This window comes from Pleuronectes platessa, chromosome 16, assembly GCF_947347685.1.
Source record: "Pleuronectes platessa chromosome 16, fPlePla1.1, whole genome shotgun sequence".
Taxonomy (NCBI): domain Eukaryota; kingdom Metazoa; phylum Chordata; class Actinopteri; order Pleuronectiformes; family Pleuronectidae; genus Pleuronectes; species Pleuronectes platessa.
The window spans coordinates 16499844-16517156 of record NC_070641.1 but is presented as its reverse complement, the minus strand read 5'-3'; the positions used below and the strand labels follow the sequence as shown (position 1 = coordinate 16517156).

The 17313-nt window shown below is 41.9% G+C and overlaps 4 protein-coding genes across 6 annotated transcripts; 2 read left to right on the top strand and 2 right to left on the bottom strand.

The window, feature by feature from the left end:
* Window positions 1-4122, top strand: mfsd13al (major facilitator superfamily domain containing 13a-like). 2 transcript variants are annotated; one of them, XM_053443487.1, is made up of 8 exons: window positions 1-96; window positions 324-527; window positions 915-1229; window positions 1341-1769; window positions 1951-2105; window positions 2194-2277; window positions 2558-2701; window positions 2783-4122. In XM_053443487.1, exons 2-8 carry the CDS (start codon window positions 357-359, stop codon window positions 2922-2924), a joined length of 1440 nt encoding a protein of 479 aa, XP_053299462.1. In that variant the 5' UTR covers window positions 1-96; window positions 324-356; the 3' UTR covers window positions 2925-4122. The 2 variants fall into 2 exon arrangements, with proteins under 2 accessions (XP_053299462.1, XP_053299461.1); XM_053443486.1 differs by having other exon boundaries at window positions 50-527.
* A 214-nt stretch (window positions 4123-4336) lies between these two features.
* On the bottom strand, window positions 4337-8575 carry si:ch211-139g16.8 (uncharacterized). 2 transcript variants are annotated; one of them, XM_053443489.1, is made up of 6 exons: window positions 8433-8575; window positions 7607-7930; window positions 7421-7521; window positions 7281-7325; window positions 6938-7051; window positions 4337-5153 (listed from the first exon to the last, which is right to left on the bottom strand). In XM_053443489.1, the coding sequence occupies exons 1-6, from the start codon at window positions 8515-8517 to the stop codon at window positions 5097-5099; spliced, it is 726 nt and encodes a 241-aa protein (XP_053299464.1). In that variant the 5' UTR covers window positions 8518-8575; the 3' UTR covers window positions 4337-5096. The 2 variants fall into 2 exon arrangements, with proteins under 2 accessions (XP_053299464.1, XP_053299465.1); XM_053443490.1 differs by having other exon boundaries at window positions 7281-7320.
* Window positions 8576-9333: 758 nt separating this feature from the next.
* On the top strand, window positions 9334-14359 carry LOC128458629 (ER lumen protein-retaining receptor 2). The gene is made up of 5 exons (XM_053443527.1): window positions 9334-9600; window positions 11787-11887; window positions 11998-12156; window positions 12271-12523; window positions 13055-14359. Exons 1-5 carry the CDS (start codon window positions 9510-9512, stop codon window positions 13087-13089), a joined length of 639 nt encoding a protein of 212 aa, XP_053299502.1. The 5' UTR covers window positions 9334-9509; the 3' UTR covers window positions 13090-14359.
* A 133-nt stretch (window positions 14360-14492) lies between these two features.
* On the bottom strand, window positions 14493-16305 carry LOC128458631 (lipid droplet assembly factor 1). The gene is made up of 5 exons (XM_053443528.1): window positions 16133-16305; window positions 15898-16004; window positions 15642-15810; window positions 15394-15536; window positions 14493-15262 (listed from the first exon to the last, which is right to left on the bottom strand). The coding sequence occupies exons 2-5, from the start codon at window positions 15988-15990 to the stop codon at window positions 15215-15217; spliced, it is 453 nt and encodes a 150-aa protein (XP_053299503.1). The 5' UTR covers window positions 15991-16004; window positions 16133-16305; the 3' UTR covers window positions 14493-15214.
* Window positions 16306-17313: the final 1008 nt, after the last annotated feature.

Below are 17313 nucleotides of genomic sequence, written 5' to 3'. Positions count from 1 at the left end.
TGAGGAAATAACACCCCGGGCCAGTCGGGTGTTTTGTTTGCCCGTCTCCAAGTCCCGCCCCCCTGCAGCACAGAAGTGCAAAGTCGAGTTTGACAGGTTTGACATGTTTGACTCTCTTAACTCGTCTCACTCATTCAAGAAACTCCCATTTACTCTCAAACACGACACTGCTGGAAGACGCTAAACCCTCCATACGCACCAGCTCTGCAGTTTTCATTGGAATGCACAGTTTGCCCTGCTGAAACCAGCGATGCTAAACAACACCGGTGTGAAATAGGTATATCCTGGTTGTTTGATTGTCTTGTCTCTCCATGGCCGTGCAGGAGAACCTGGCCGCGGGGGCCTACACCGGGACAATGGGCAGAGTCCGGCGCCTGATCATCACCCTCGGGCTCAATCCCGTAGCTCTCGCTTATGCCATGACCACCCTGGGATCCACCATGATCAACAGCATATTCAACTTCTACTATGTCAAACTCTTCCTCAACAAGTACAAGATCTCAGAGGGAGCGTTCCAGCAGTCACAGGTGAGTGGAGCTTTCAAAGAACCTGCCGGCTGTCATCTGGGAAAAAGGATCCGACTTAAAAGTACTTATGCTATTGATTAAGCTGCTGATTGGTTCATAAGACTGATCAACATATCTGACAATGATTGGAAATGGATAGTGCGACTCTGCAGAGGCTGAGGTGACATCTTTAATTGTGTTTGCGGTGTCGTCTGAGCCACTGCCTGAAGCAAACTTCATAAGATTCAAGATTCAAGATTTTTATTGTCAAATGCACAATAATAACATTAAGCAGTGGCTGGCAATGAAATGCTTGAGTCACAGGCTCTCTTCTAGCAATGCTCAAGTAATTACAACCCCCTCCAAAATACAATAGAAATACTATCTTATTGAACCTCCTCTCCGCAGGTGATGTACATGGTTTGGAATGCGATCAATGACCCTCTGTTCGGCTACCTGCAAGACAACTCCCGGGTGGCCTTCTGCTCCCAGCGCCGCCTCTCCATCCTGTACGGAGCTCCCTTCTACTCCCTGTCTTTCCTCATAGCCTGGTTCCCGTGGCGGTCCTACGCCCCTAACGACTGGTTGAGCGGCCTACATTTGATGGTGGCGCTGTGTGTGTTTGATGCCATGCTGACCTTTGTGCTGCTGGCACATAGCGCGTTGTTTGCAGAGATTTCCAGCCACCATCAGAATCGACTAAGACTCATAAAGTACAACCAGGTAAGGATGTTATGAGTCCAACCGCTGCATTCAGCTTTCTACTGTGGGTCCCCTTGCTAACATGACACAAACTCTCCTTGCATGTTGCATTCCCTCTCTTAAATTCCGCAGGTGGCCTCTCTCATTGGCTCCTCCAGCGTCCTTTTCTGTGGTTTGCTGTCCAATAACATGGAGGACTATACAGCCTTCCAAGCCTTCACGGTGTTCATTGCTGTCATAAGCTGTGGCTTCATGCTCTATACAGGCATCCACATTGAGAGCCGCTTCGAAAACAAAGGGTCTAGACCCATAGACCCTGGGTGTGATGACCAGACGTCCCAGAAGTCAGTGTTTTCTGTGTCGCCGCAAACCACATTGATCTGGCAAATCCTGGTCAATCGAGACTTTCAGGTTTTTGTGATCATGAACTTTTTCCAGGTTTTCATGTTGGCTTTCTTCAACAACTTTACCATGATATTTGCTGAGCACCTGATTCCTCCAGATGTGCTTCCACCTCTGGCCAAGAGCATCATGTACGGAGCGGGATTCATCTGTCCACAGGTACAGGCAATGTTAAAATAAGCATTTATCTCATTTTGCTACAACACTGAGGGATAGACAAAGTACAGAGTATTTGTGCGGGTCAAATTGATGAAGCTGCTTTCTCTAGTTGCTTGTTTTGTGTCTATTTATATGTGTTGTCTGTGTGTTGTTCCTATACTATTCCTTGTCTTCCTCCCAGTTGTTGGTATTGAGCTGTCAGAGTCTGCTGCATGGCCTTGGCTATTACAGGATCATCCTCTTCACCTTCTACCTGGAGGCTGCAATGGCTGCTATCATGCTAATGCTCGGTCCTCAGCACTACTATTTTCTGGCCTTTTTCCTCACTATTAACATGTAAGCAGTTAATAGACCTTGTGACATTCTTAAAGTTATTCATTCACTGTATATAATCCCTGCACTGTCGCCCTCCTCTTCTATGCAGGGTCCTGATTCAGGCTTCCTTCAGTCTTTTCGGCTTGCCTCTGGCTGACATCATCGACACAGACCTGCAGAGGCACAACCGCAGGTAACAAAAACAACCGACATGCACACTGAGGCACTTTAGCCCTCACATGAAGATATATAATGTTTGATGTAGCGATGTCTTTGAACCTTTGTGTTTTTCAATACTGGATAAATAAGATAGCATTAAGCATATCCTGCTTTTCCAGCCGGTGCTAAATAAATGGGCAATAAATTAAACAAATGTGTATTTTCTGTTGTTATTAATAGGCAAACAAACTCCGATTATTTGATGATTTTTTTATGTCATGATTCCCCCCCCCCCCCCCCCCCCCATTCTACAGTTCCCCACTCTCCTCAATGGTGTTTGGGACGAATGCTCTGTTCACCAAGCCGGGTCAGTCTCTAGCCCCGATGATAGTGCTCTACGTCCTCAACCAGTTTGGATATGAACAGCTGAAGGAAGAAGGAGGGAATTCGAATCCAAGGTACAGACACTCACTCGCGTCTTCTTGCTTTAAAGATACAAATTTGACCTGAAACCATAACTAAAATCTTCCTCTGTCCAGCGCCCTGGCGAGCCTCCACAATGTGATGTTCTACCTGGTGTGTCTGGTGCCAATGTGCGTCGCTTGTGCTCAGGTCCTGGCTTGGAAGCCGTTTTCCATCCGCAACAGTCACACAGTAGACGCAAAGTACATTGACAACTAATGTTTCAGAGGTGGCTGATTTCTTTAGCTGGGATTTGGGTGAAATTCTTTATTGTTGAGTGAGTGATCAAGAAGAAATTAATTTCCAAATTATTGAATATTTGAGAGAATCCAGGGTGGGTTTGATGCACTTTATCGATATTTACTGTACTCGGCAAATGCGCACTTGTAAACTATCTCTGTCGCTCACCGGCACCAAGTACATACATTTAAAACACCAAAAAAAAGAAAAAAGGAAATCATAATCTCTGTAAGGAGAAGCCTTACTTCCTCTCTGACTTCCATTGCCTCCAAAGACAGTTCCCCTCCATTTATGGCATAGAAGGGAGTTAGATTATTAATGATCATTATTTGAATCTGAATGATTTGTGGTAACTACTGTATATACGATAAGCCCACTGACACTCCTTTCATTAGTAATTAATGTACTGTCTCATCCGCAAAAATAACTGGATAGCTGGACCAAACCATAGACTTCCAACATTTAAGTTTACAGTTACCTCAGGTTCATTTAATCTGAAGAGTGAATAAAATGTCACGGACATGACATTGGATGATTTTTGCCGTGAGCAGAGCAGAGGCAAACATCGTAGCTTTAACTCCAGCCCAGCGCAAATCAACTCGACAATGTGATATTTATTTACATCTGTATTTCAGATGTTCAGTTTACAGTAGACGGCAATGAAGGAGAGGAAGCACAGAAGGGAAGTTTTACCTTAGGTTGTTTGGTTGGATGGTAAAAAACCTCAGTTTTGAATGCTTCACCTCGGCTTTTTTAAGGAATGCATAACTAATGTTATCTGGATGGATCTAGATTCTTTCTGTTGGTGTTTGTAATCAAAAAAAATGGATGAGCAGAATGTGTTTCTACCTGTACATTTGTTATTGTTAGATTTTTTTTTTTTAATGAACCACTTCAAGACCTATGCTTTTTGAACATAGTGTCTTCTGAGCTACATTCAATATACATTCGTCTGTAATATGCCTTTCTATGTGCATTTTGAACTTTCTATGTTCGCGCTACATCTTTTGTTTGGTTTCCATAATTTTTTGATAAAATGTATTTCTACTATATGCTGAAAGTGAAACATGATTTATTATTTTACATGTTTGCAAGTCGGTGATATGTGTTTTGTGTCAAAAAGGTGAATGTTTGAATAATTTTGATATAAAGGGATATTTTCAAAAAGCTGCTTAAATCCAGGGAATCTTACTGTACTGTTCCTTTGTGTGCCCTGTGAAGTTTGTGCAAACAGCTTTTTAGATTTATATTCTTGCACACTTGTTCTTCTGAACACTTATCCTGGCAATCTAAATGTGTCCTTCTTCTTATTCCATATCACTTACAGTACCATTCTTTTTTGAATGTCTCCGCCCCATCAGCCAGTGCCTTGTGAAAACAATATCTCCAGAACGCGTTGAGCGAATTTTATTCAGATTTGATACAAAAACAAAGATCAAAGGTCAATGTAACAGTGATATTTTTGTTCTCGTGAACATGACATATCAGGAACACCGGTCAAAGGTGAAGGACACTGTGTCCTCATTAATACATTATCTTAAGAACACATCGAGAGAATCTTTTCAAATTTGGCACAAATCTTCTCTTTGATTCAAGGATTTAATGAGTTGGTGTTCAAACGTCACAGTAACCTCATATGAATTTGTAAAAAAAGAAAAAAAAGATGGTGACTGAAACTGCACTGGTTTCCAGAGGCATACAACTGTAGTGCTGTTTTCCCCTTAAAATGGGTTATTATCCTAAATGTATGAAAGACACTCCAGTAATACGAGAAGCTTTTGTGAACTGAACTAGATTTTCCTGGTCATCAGAGGTAAACACTGACCTGGTTTTGAGAAGAAATGTTTGAATGTGTTACAAAATACCAGCAGGATGTATAAATATAATAATAAAAATAATGCAGAACTATAAATGCCGTCAGAACACATTTAAAACTTACAAATCGGAGAGGAGAGGAACAGTGTCTTTGTTGAGGTGTGTTTATCTCATTTCATAAAAAAAAAAAAGTGACCCGGCATGCAACCAACTTGCATCCTCTGCTGATGTATCAATATCCTCAGTCACATGAGTGTCCTCCTGCCAGGTGTTGCGTGGCTGCGGAAATCCTCTCTGATGATGGTCTGACTCTGTCATTCAAAATACTTGACCAACTCAGTTGACATTTTGATAGATGTCCTCAGTTGACATGTTGATTTCAGGACTTGCTGGCTGGAATGAATTAATATCATATGCAAATAAAGATTTAAAAAGTGTGTTTTCAAATTGGCAGGAAATATGCTGCAACACAAGTTACGCAGAACTTCCCACATACAGTGCCTTGCATAAGTATTCACCCCCCTTGGACTTTTTCCCCATTATGTACTGTTACTAACTGGAATTCAAATAGACTTAAATAAACTTTTTCCCGTTTGATCAACAAAACATGCATAGTACTTTGGAGGTGCAAAATAAATTTTATTGTGACACAAACAATAATGAGAACAAAAAAGTTGACATCTGTTGGGTGCATAAGTATTCACCCCCCTGTGTCAATACTTGGTAGAACCCCCTTTCGCTGCAATTACAGCTGCAAGTCTTTTGGGGTATGTCTCTACCAGCTTTGCACATCTAGAGATGGAAAGGTTTGTCCATTCTTCTTGGCAAAAAAGATGAAGCTCAGTCAGATTGGATGGAGACCGTCTGTGAACCGCAATCTTCAAGTCTTGCCATAGATTCTCTATTGGATTGAGGTCTGGGCTTTGACTGGGCCATTTTAAGACATTAACATTCTTTAATCCAAACCATTCCTTTGTAGCTCTGGCTGTATGTTTAGGGTCATTGTCCTGCTGGAAGATGAACCTCCGCCCCAGTCTCAAGTCTTTTGCAGACTGCATCAGATTTTCTTCAAGGATTTCCCTGTATTTGGCTCCATCCATCTTTCCCTCTATTCTGACCAGTTTCCATGTACCTGCTGAAGAGAAGCATCCCCACAGCATGATGCTACCACCACCATGTTTCACTGTTGGGATGGTGTGCTCAGGGTGATGGGCAGTGTTGGGTTTTCGCCACACATAGCGTTTTGCATTGAGGCCAAAAAGTTCAATTTTGGTCTCATCTGACCAGAGCACATTCTTCCACATGTTTGCTGTGTCTCCCACATGGCTTCTGGCAAACTCCAAACGGGATTTTTTATGGATCCCTTTCAACAATGGCTTTCTTCTTGCCACTCTTCCATAAAGGCCAGATTTGTGGAGTAGACGACTAATAGTTGTCCTGTGGACAGATTCTCCCACCTCAGCTGTGGATCTCTGCAACTCCTCCAGAGTAACCATGGGCCTCCTGGTTGCTTCTCTGATTAATTTTCTCCTTGTCCGACTCTTCAGGTTGGGTGGACGGCCTCCTCTTGGTAGGTTTGCGGTTGTGCCATATTCTTTCCATTTTCTTATGATGGATTTTATGGTGCTCAGAGAGATGTTCAAAGCTCTGGATATTTTTTTATAACCTAACCCTGCTTCATATTTCTCCACAACTTTATCCCTGACCTGTTTGGTGAGCTCCTTGGTCTTCATGATGCTGTTTGTTCAGTAATGATCTCCAACAAACTCTGAGTCCGTCACAGAACAGGTGTATTTATACTGAGATTAAATTGCAGACAGGTGGACCCTATTTACTAATTATGTGACTTGCAAATGTGACTTGTGAATGCAATTGGTCGCACCAGATCTTTGTTAGGGGTTTCACAGTAAAGGGGGTGAATACATATGCACTCAACACTTTTCAGATTTTTATTTGTAAATAATTGTGAAATCCATGTAATATTTCCCCCCACTTCCAAATGATGCACTATTTTGTGTTGGTCCATTACATAAACTCACGATGAAATAAATTTTAATCTGTGGTTATACCATGACAAAATGTAGAAAAGTCCAAAGGGGGTGAATACTTATGCAAGGCACTTTACCCAATCCACCTATTGACAAATTCTAACCGCAACATTCTGCAACTAGACTTACCTCAGCTTGTACACCGTTTTGTCCTGGAGCGTGTTCGCTTCTGTCCAAGTCCATTCTGTTGTTCATTTCTTGCAGCACACTGTGGAATCTTGTTTTCTTTGTTGATTCCTTTTGCTTGAAAAGAGAAGTAGACATTTATGTCAGTACATAGATATTCAGAGATTTGTTTTTCTGTTTTTAATTTCAAAGAATAGCGAGTCAAAAGCTGCTCTGTCAGTTGTAGTGTTGTAAGATCGGACTTAACGGAGGCCTTGGCTCCTTTTCCTCTTTTTGCTTCTCTTGGCTTAAACAGTTAACACATCAAACACATATTCAAACAGAACATCATACACTCATCTACAACCTTGTCGATTTTTCCCATCCTTCTGCAGCAGATGTTGCAGCTATGCTAGAAAAGAGAGGCAGGGGTTAATTTCACATCAGCACATTTCCCATTTTCAGTCTTTGTATGAACTTGTAATAAATATGGTATAAGTAATGCACCTTTTTTAAAATGATAAGAGTCACGATTGCCGTGCTGTAGATGACCAGGAGGACAAATGAAGAATACAGAAGAATGTGCCATGTCATGGTTTTAACATGTCCTGAAAGCAAAAGGGAAGTTGTCTGTGATTCATCTTAATCAAGCATACAAACATCTGAGTGTAACTTTCAAAGTTCTTCTCTTACGTGTCACTGTAAGAGCCGTACCCAGCCCTACATGCTGTGAGCCGTTTACTGGGTTTCCAGACCTCTGTGCAGCACAGTAGTAGATCCCGCTGTCATTAATATTAAGTGGCTTGATGCCTAGAGATGCTCCCTCCAGGCTGTACTTGGGTGAAATCAGCTTGAGAGGAAAGTGGGAGTTTTCTTTGAAAACAAACCACTTATAATTAAAGCTGTTGGCTGAGCTGTGAGGACTGACAGTACAAGGCAGAACAACCTTTTGTCCTGTTTTCCTCCAGATCTCCCTCTGTCGCTGTGTTAAGCTGATTTCCGTTTTCTCCAAGCTGTCTGTAAAGAGAGACATTTATTAGATGTCAAATTCACTTTTTTAAATCCCCCAAAATGTTCTAAACTAACCAAGAACACCAGCTGTGATGCCTAATTCTTACTGTTAATGTGAAATAATAAGAATTAGAATGACTCGGTAGAGAAAGTACCTCTGCCGCGGCCCAACACTCCCCTGAAATTCCATCAAGACATACAACATTTCACATACTCAGATATCAGTCCCTTTTGAATGCCAGATTTTTGTCATCAAGATCCGTTAATTATTCCTTAAAAAAACGGTGAAAATGTTGAAAAACTTTGAAAATGTTGTGACGTTAAAGAAACTGGAAACAGTAGTCAGCCCCCTGACACAAATCAGCAACACAATTTGATGGGTTCTTCCCAGACCTATATACCAAATGCTTCAATGAAGTTTCAGTTGTTTCAGTGTAATCCTGCTGACAATGAAACAAACAAAACCTCCAAACCAATTACATAAAGTCCGGACAGAAACTAAGTTTACCTGTTAGCAGCAGGTGAGTGAGCATGAGAGAAAAGCAAAGCAGCCAGTCCATGTCTGTAGCTTGAACACTTGTGGGTGATCTCATGATTCCTTGTGTGATGTTTTGTCTAAAGGGCTGACAACATGGGAAGTGAGTAAGCAGCAATTTCTCAACACTTGGTTCCTACTTTTGTGTCGTGCATGTGAGCTTTGGGCTTTTAGAAACATGTCACGTGATTTAATAGTAATATGATTTTATGATGGCTCAATGAAGGGACAGATTCAGGATACATTTCAGAACATGTAGGTTCTACAATCATTTGTGTTGGCACCATAAATGAAAGGAGGACAATACACAGCATGTGGTCCAAAATGGTCCGTAAGGAGCAATTCAGAGACAGATTCTCGTAATATGCTTTGCAATAAATGGAAAATATGCAATGTAAAGAGATGGTCAGAAAATCTTGTTTTGTGTAGGGGGAACAATGAGAACTAGAACGCCAATCACGAGAGAGTACACCTCCACCAAGGCCCAGCAGTCCCCTTTAAATTCAGTCAAGCTGCACCAAATTGCAAACACCGATCCCCCCCCCCATCAAGATCCATGTCTTATTCCCTGGGGAAAGATCCATGTCTTACCCCCCCTTATCTCCCCCCCCCCCTTCTATCGGTATAGTGGTGAGTAGATAACGAGTGCATTATCATTTTTCGGTGAATCATCCGTTTGAGATCATGAAATCAAGTTGATTTCTGGTACTGATGGATTCACCAGTAACCCCCCCCCCCCCCCTCCTCGTGGATTCGGGGCTCGTGTTTCCCACCCTCAGTTCCGCTCGATGTGGGCGGGTCTTATCGCGCTGTCAGTCCGATTTTTGTCCAATCCGAATCCCTGCCTGTGTTTTCCCACGCCCCGTTCCACGTCGACCTGCACTCGCCATATTTCCAATCCTGTCGAGGACCCACAGCCCCGTCCGCCGCCGAGCCGAGCCGAGCCGGAGAAACCTTCCCACGGGATCAACAAGTGTGACCAGGAGGCTGCTTCTGAGCTGAGGGGAGACTTGTCTGCGTTAGCCGCGTCCGCTCATCCATTCCGCCGCCATGAACATCTTCAGACTGACCGGGGACCTCTCTCATCTGGCTGCCATCATCATCCTGCTGCTCAAAATATGGAAGAGCAGGTCCTGTGCAGGTGAGCCGGAGCTTCATCCACCATCACACTCGATGCCCCGTTGTTCTCCTAATGTTTCTGGGTAACTTTGCCTTTCTCAGCTTTGTCCACCCCATCAACTAGCACGCTCCAAGGTTGCTAGCCACATGCTAACTCTCCCCACTCATTCATTTGAGCCGGTGGCTAACGACGCTAGCTAACTGCCGATAACTAATAGAAACTGCGGTGTCTGCATTGCTTCTGTTGCATCTACTACAGACGTGCGGTTATGATCCTGAGTTTTGTGACAACAATATAAAAATGTAGCTTAGCATTAGCTGGCTCAGTGTGAGTTGAGTATGCTAGCTGAACTCTGGGTTGAGCGGGTTGTGTACACAGTTTGATGTCTGCAGCTTTGCAGAGGAAAAGTAATCATTCAAGATTAATATAAGGTTGAAGTTGCTTGTTTTATTCGCTGCAGTTTATACACACCCACTAACACACACACACAAACACTGCTCTGCTAACTTCAGGTTCGGTGCTCGACTTGTTTGGTCTGGCTTCTGACGTGGCGTTCTCCAACGGAAGTAGCTAACCTCCTAAAATAGTTTGTTACTTTCTGTTTGTTTCTTTTATTTCAACTCTACTCAATTCGCTTGACATTAGTAACGTGTTGAGGGTAAAGCTGCACACTGGGCCACACTAGATACCAGTGATTTCTAACTACACCTACCAGTAGGGTTTATGAGAGGTGAAAAGTTATTGGGTACAAGGCTGTGGGGGTTAGGTTCAAAGTGAAGAGGTCATTTTAAGGCAACAGATAACAGATGGATAGTTCTGTTTGTCTATTTGTATGCTTAGATATCATGTAGTGATGTTTTTGTTAAGGTAAGAGGATAAAATGGAAATGATTCAATTCAGAAATATATTTTACTATATGATGCCTAAAGATGCTCCCTCCATGCTGTATTTTCTATTTATATATATATATATATATATAAATAGAAAATCTCAAACGGGTGTTACAGTCTGTAGGGTCCATGATCAGGAATGAGGGAAGCCAATAACAAAAGAGAGACAACAGAGAGGAAGTCAAGCACCAATCGACCTTTAATAATGTCTTTCAAGGTCATACGTGAATGTAGCAGCGACGAATAAAAAATGCAGTTCTTGTGGGGAAGCAAATCTGCAGCGTTGTGTCGAGTTCAACTCAGGTGAACTTTGACCGACAACGTCACAGCGTCCACCTATATCATGGTTGACCCTTCTTGGCTGTCATTGGCATCACATCCTGCGATGATACATAATTCACCTTCACAGACGTTATCACCCACCTGCATTCATGCATGTGAGCCACAATGACCTTGTTCATACATAGTGTAAATCTGCTGAGAGATACCATTCACACAGAGGTGCACTGACAACAGAGGAGATGAAGCAGGTCAATGCTGACCACAAATGATGTGAGGGCACATATAAGCACAGAGGGAGACATGCTCCTGAAGGATGAGGGATGGCTGTGGCCTGAGGTACATCTCAAACAAGTCACCAGACTATCACAGGCTATCTAACACATGTAGACAATCATGCACACTCACAGAGGTTCACCCCCCTGGGCAGGGGCACATGGAGGAAACCCCCAACAATTTTAGCTGGGAGGAGACATTGTTGATCACGTCAGCATCTTACTGCCTTGTATGGATCTGGGATGATATTAAGCTAATTTATAAGATTATAATTGGCAGGGTTGCCATTTGTGTTCGTATTTGTCTTCACCCAAAAACATTAGAAACACTATTTTTTGTGTTATAAGGTCAGTGAAAAAACACACTCCGAAGCAAACCTGTACATACAGTATGTACTGTCGTCTACTGATGCCCTGTAATGTACTTGTATTGCTCATATCTACTTTCTACTATTATTGTCTTTCATTGGCAGTTTTTATATTTTGGCTCCTGGAAAGTTAAGCCTGGTTATAAAGGCCATTCTATATTTTTGGTTAAACTTACCCAGAATAATGTTAGAAAGTAAAACTGATTAAAGTTATTAATAGTCCATATCTAAGTTTCTAAAAGTGCAGATATATCATGATTCCAGTAGATGTCACTGTTCAATAAGAAAATCATTATAAGTCATGATTACTACTAGTGAAGTCATTCTGAAGTTGCTCATGACTTTGGTTAACTTTTCACCTAAATAGTAAATGTGCTTGATTGTTTCTGTTCAAGGTATCTCTGGAAAGAGCCAGATCCTGTTTGCCATCGTGTTCACCGCACGTTACTTGGATCTGCTCACCTCCTTCATCTCCCTCTACAACACATGCATGAAGGTAAGAAACCAGTCGCGCCTCAGCTCTGAAAAAATAATCCCTTGACATTGGTCTCCTGTTATTCCCAGTATCCTGAATGATGTGTGGAATGATTCTGTGTTGTTTACCAGGTGATCTACATCGGTTGTTCGTGTGCCACCGTCTATCTGATCTACATGAAATTCAGGGCTACCTATGATGGCAACCATGACAGTTTCCGGGTGGAGTTCCTGGTAGTTCCTGTAGGAGGCCTCGCTGTTCTCATCAACCATGACTTCTCTTTCCTCGAGGTTGGATAAACGTTTTGTAAATGAATTGCTTATGAGAATACTTGCAAGAATCCCTTTTATAAACATGACATTTAAACGTGACATTAATTACACTCCTGCTCACCTTGTCATCAGATCCTTTGGACATTCTCCATCTACCTGGAGTCGGTGGCAATCCTGCCTCAGCTCTTCATGATCAGCAAGACTGGCGAGGCGGAGACAATCACCACCCACTACCTGTTCTGCCTGGGCATGTATCGTGCACTCTACCTCTTCAACTGGATCTGGCGTTTCTATTTTGAGGGCTTCTTTGACATGATTGCCATTGTGTCGGGCGTGGTCCAGACCATCCTCTACTGTGACTTCTTCTACCTTTATGTCACCAAAGGTGGGTTCTTTACTTGTGTCATCCATTGAGCAACAGTATAGGTGAACAAAAAAGAAAAAAACGTACACACATGTAATATTATATGAAGTCTTTTTATTTGGTGTTCAGTCACAGTAAAAAGTTGATAAAGTGGGGTCGTACAATTCTCACATGCCCGGTTGAACTGCATTGCTTCTTAGAATTAGTTCAGAGTAAGAAATGAGGGACAAAATCCACATTCCTTGAAAACAGACAGATTACACAGTTCCGCTTGAGCTAATAGGAGGCTTCAGCGTTTGGTGAATGAAGTCCGTCTCTTCCAAAGTTACGGTTTTTAGTACAAAATTCACTCTTTGTGCCACTGTCCCTTCTTAGTAGTTAATCTACATACACAGTCCCAGGAAACACATAAAGGGAATTTTGTTAGGGTAGAAAATGTAAATGTCCGCAATCATTTTAGCCTCAGATTTGTCTCACAAAACCACAACAGGATTTTGTCTGTGGTGCTTCGGTTCCGATGACGACTGTCTTACATTTTTTCTCATCCCCCAGTGTTGAAAGGCAAGAAGCTGAGTCTGCCTGCATAAAACACGGAGAAGGAGACAGCGACTCCCAGCAGACTCAGGGGGTTGGGTGATGACATCGTGGAATCTCATGACCTATAGCAAAGGATGCCTGAGACAGAGAGCAACTAACGGGGAAAAACACTAGTCTTCTTGATGATTGCTGATTGAACTGGTAAATGCCAACAAACACCAGAGCTGAACAAAGACCATCCCGAATCAACACCTGGATTTCTGTGTTCAGCATCTTGCCTTAAACTTCTTTTCATAGCTATTCAAATAGGAGAAAGGCTTGTTTTTGTTTTTAAATGCGAGGTGTATACGCTTTTTTCTGTATTTCTTATTTTTATAATGTCACAAATGGAGTCATGTCTGAGAAGTACCTTGTTTGACTTGGTAATGAAATGCACAAATGTACAGTCTTATTAAAGAGAGAGATAAAGAGTAATGTATCTGAGTGCCTGATGAGGATTAAATCCATTTTCTCACGGTATTCTTTTTTTCTACATTAGGATCGTTTATTTTTTATCTCCATTATGTTTTGCATATCCTGTAACACACTCTCTTGTCAACATTTTAGAGGCCAACACATCACACACAAATATATTGCCATTTCATATTTCTCAAAATATTGAAAAAAAAGATTGTTTCTCTTTTAAAAATCTGAACTTTTTGTATTTACAGCTCATTCACTTTAAGATGTAACCAGTAAAATACTTTACTTAAGTGCCAGCAGTCTTTTAGTCACCAGTGTCAGTAATTTCAAACGTGGGTGTCTCCTTTTGGTATGAAACTCCTCGTGTCTTCTTGTTTTTTCTTCAGCTTGCTGTTTTAAAGAAGCCACATTTCAATGTAGTTGTTCTGCAGCTTCAATATAGATTTCATACAAACTTAAGAGCATTGCTTTTTGGATGTAGAGTTAGCACAAACTTTGTTTCTGTCATTATTGCACTCCAGTAACCAACGCACGAACACCAGCGACGGGTCAGTGATGAATGACTGAAGGTCGAGTGCACGTTTCATTCAGGGCTGAGAAGGATCCTCCAGCTCTTCGACTGGTTGGGACTTCTCATTTATGAACTGAGTGTCTGAAGTGTGACAGTTCAACAGATCTGACCTTGTTCTGCTCAGTAATTTGAATAACGGTTGTCATGCTGTTCAATGAATGCATTTATTGTGAATTTAAAGGCCAAATCTTTTCAAAATTGCAATTCCTCAAGCATTATTTCAAGTTTTGATGTCACTTTTTTTTTTGCATATGATCACCTCAATTAAAGATTTTTTGAGAATCGCCCTCCAGTGTCACTGTGATTTTTGAAGAGCTGATGAGAGTGCAGCTTTATCCTATAAAAATATTGTACACATTGAGTTTGAGCTCTTAACATTTTCTCCTTACCAAGGTGTTTGGACAGAAAACCAGGGAACAGTTTAATTTTGATGAACATTTATTCAAAGCTTCTTTACAGAAGACACTTGACAGAATGTTACATGTTTTTATCACATTTGTTGAGGCAAATCGATTTTGGTGTGGATCTGGATCATGGGGTCGGATCCAGGAGTTTTTTTTAAACTCCCTTCAACAATAGGTCATTTTTGTGAATCTCTAAAGCAATACTTATAAACAAATCTGGCATATTTAGTTGCACTGATAACTATGAGTGTAATTTGATGTTGCTTGGTTAAATTACAGGAAACTGTTTGGCCTTACGGGAGGTATCCACTGAAAACCATTCAAGTTTTGTTATGCATTTAAATTGGCTTTTATTCCTAATACTTGTAAAGAGCTGCCGTCTTGAGATAGTCAGTGTATGTCTAGATCAGAATAACTGTCTGTATTTGGCTATTGAGCCACTTGGAAATATAGTCTTTCATGTTGACATTATATAACCATTAAAATAAATATATAAATATAAGATCATAAGACTTCCTGTTTTAAGATAATATAATGATAAAATAAATCGTAACATTAACCATCAGGTGGACTTTGTGCTTAGAAAATCCATTTACAACAGCAGATCCCAGAATCAAGTCATCACACATTCAAGCATCTCTGTCCTAAACCCTGGAGCTTCAGTGGTGCAGACTCAAGGCTCCTGTACATTCCAAGGAAGAAAGTAAAGAGAAGAGGACGAGAGCGACTGTGTTTCCTTCAGTCCTGAGTTTTGGAATCCGTCTCCTTCTCCTGGACGTTAAATGGCTGATAGGAATAATGGAGAAGAGGACAAAATAAAGCAGTGTTTGACATTTAACAGCGGCTTGTGATGCTGTGCCACAGTAAGTACTATTAAAAGTAAAACCTGTAATGTGAATCGATTTACAGTATATTACCTTGATCAGTTGTGGGGAATACTTCAGGACGTTGGCGATGGATACCTGAAAAGCCATTAGGATGAGTGAAACTGTGACAGAGAAGAAGGCGAGACCGCAGAGGATGCACAGCAGAGTCAACCCGGCCACAAACAACAGGGACACTGAAAGAAAACAGAGAAGAAGAACACGTTTTTGAAAATGAAAATTCTACACATTGTAAAAAAAAAAAAACTTTGTGAGGACGATCTTGACTCGAGTGCACCTACCCTCGAACAAAACGAAACCTACTGCCGAAATACCCGCGGTGACCAGAGCAAAGCCGAGGAAAAGTCCAACAGGCAGAGCAGCCATGGCCCCGAACACCATCACTGTGAGGGTCAGGAAGGGATGGCTGCCCATGTACTGCACAAATTTGGTCTTCATCACCTGAGCCATCTGGGGAAGACACCATTCAGTCATTCAGCGGGGAGGGAAATAAAGACTGTGAATAAAGATGCTGCAGGTGATATCATTTGGGGTTACCTCTGAGTTTTGACAGCTTTGACAGCGGCTCAGCAGGGCGGTCCACCGCCCCTGCTGCTGCTGAGAGTCAGATCCACTGGTGCTGGGCTGCATCTCTACACTGTGACCTGAGGAAAACACGGGTCAGTCTGACAGCCACAATCCACCCAGTTAACCCCACAACACTGATGTACAGTCTGGACAGCTGAACACCCTCATCTGAATGTTTTGAAAAGTTCAGCTGGAAAGTACAAACCTGAACAAAGTAGAAAACCTAGTTTGAGACTCAGTGTAAAACCTCCTTCAGCTGTGTGAACCTGTGTCCTGTAAGTCTAACACTCCTACAGCAACAGCAGCAACACAACGTCTTTCTTTTATTCTTCATACTCCTCCACTTCCTCCTCCTCCTATTTCTCCTCCTCCTCTTTCTCCTCCTTCTTCTTCCTCTTCTGCTTTCCTGGAAGAGAGACTCCAAAAGGCTCGCTGATATCATTGCTGCCATCTACTGTTTACTTAATGTGCTGCAATGAAATGTTGAAAATAGGTAGGCCTTAGCAATACTGCATGCCATCCAAAGGTGGCCTGAATCTGTTTTGTGCTATTTGAGCCATATTTACCATTTAGCACATGGGCCAAGTTAGGGTTCACACCTTTCCTAGAGTCCTGCATGTTGGCCAACAATGGCCCACATTTGTTTTTCAGATATTTGGGCCTCATTTGCTTTTTCACAAGCAGGCAACTTTCGACCATTTTGGATTTAGTGGTGGCCATTTCCCACATTTTACTTCGACGAACTTGTCCCAAGGATTTCATCAGATCAACTTCAAATTGATGTGAGTGTCATCACAACAAGATGGAGATATAAACTATCTCCATCTTTGACGCCACGCCGACCGTGGCGTGGCGTCAAAGTTTGATTACACACAATCTAACACAAGGTTGTGTATCTTGGACATACATGGTGCAATCGACTCCACACTAAACATGTAAGACAAGATGCCCGGCCTGATGTCATCTAGACAGAAATGACTTAAAATCACAGCGCCCCCTTGTGGCAACCGGAAATGTCTTGTTTTTGTAACATCCTACACTTGGAAGTATTCCTCCTAGTGCACTGACCGTAACCATTTCAAGTTGTGTCAAAAGGGTGTCAAGACATTGATAATGTAGGCATAAGATAAATGCCTACATGCCTTTTTTTTTATAGCTTTTTAATTTATTTTTATTTTATAGACATTTTTTTAATTTGCAAAACAATTTTTTTTTATTTGCACAGTCACAAAGCCTCCGGCAGGTGTGTGCAACTCTGTGCAACAAGTACAGACTGACTTTGTGATTCATTGATGATGCAGAGCTTGACTTTGCAACCAGGGACACCGCAGCAGTAGTTCTCCAGAAACCCAGTAGAGGGGGTTCCCAACTCACGTCCCAGCTCTC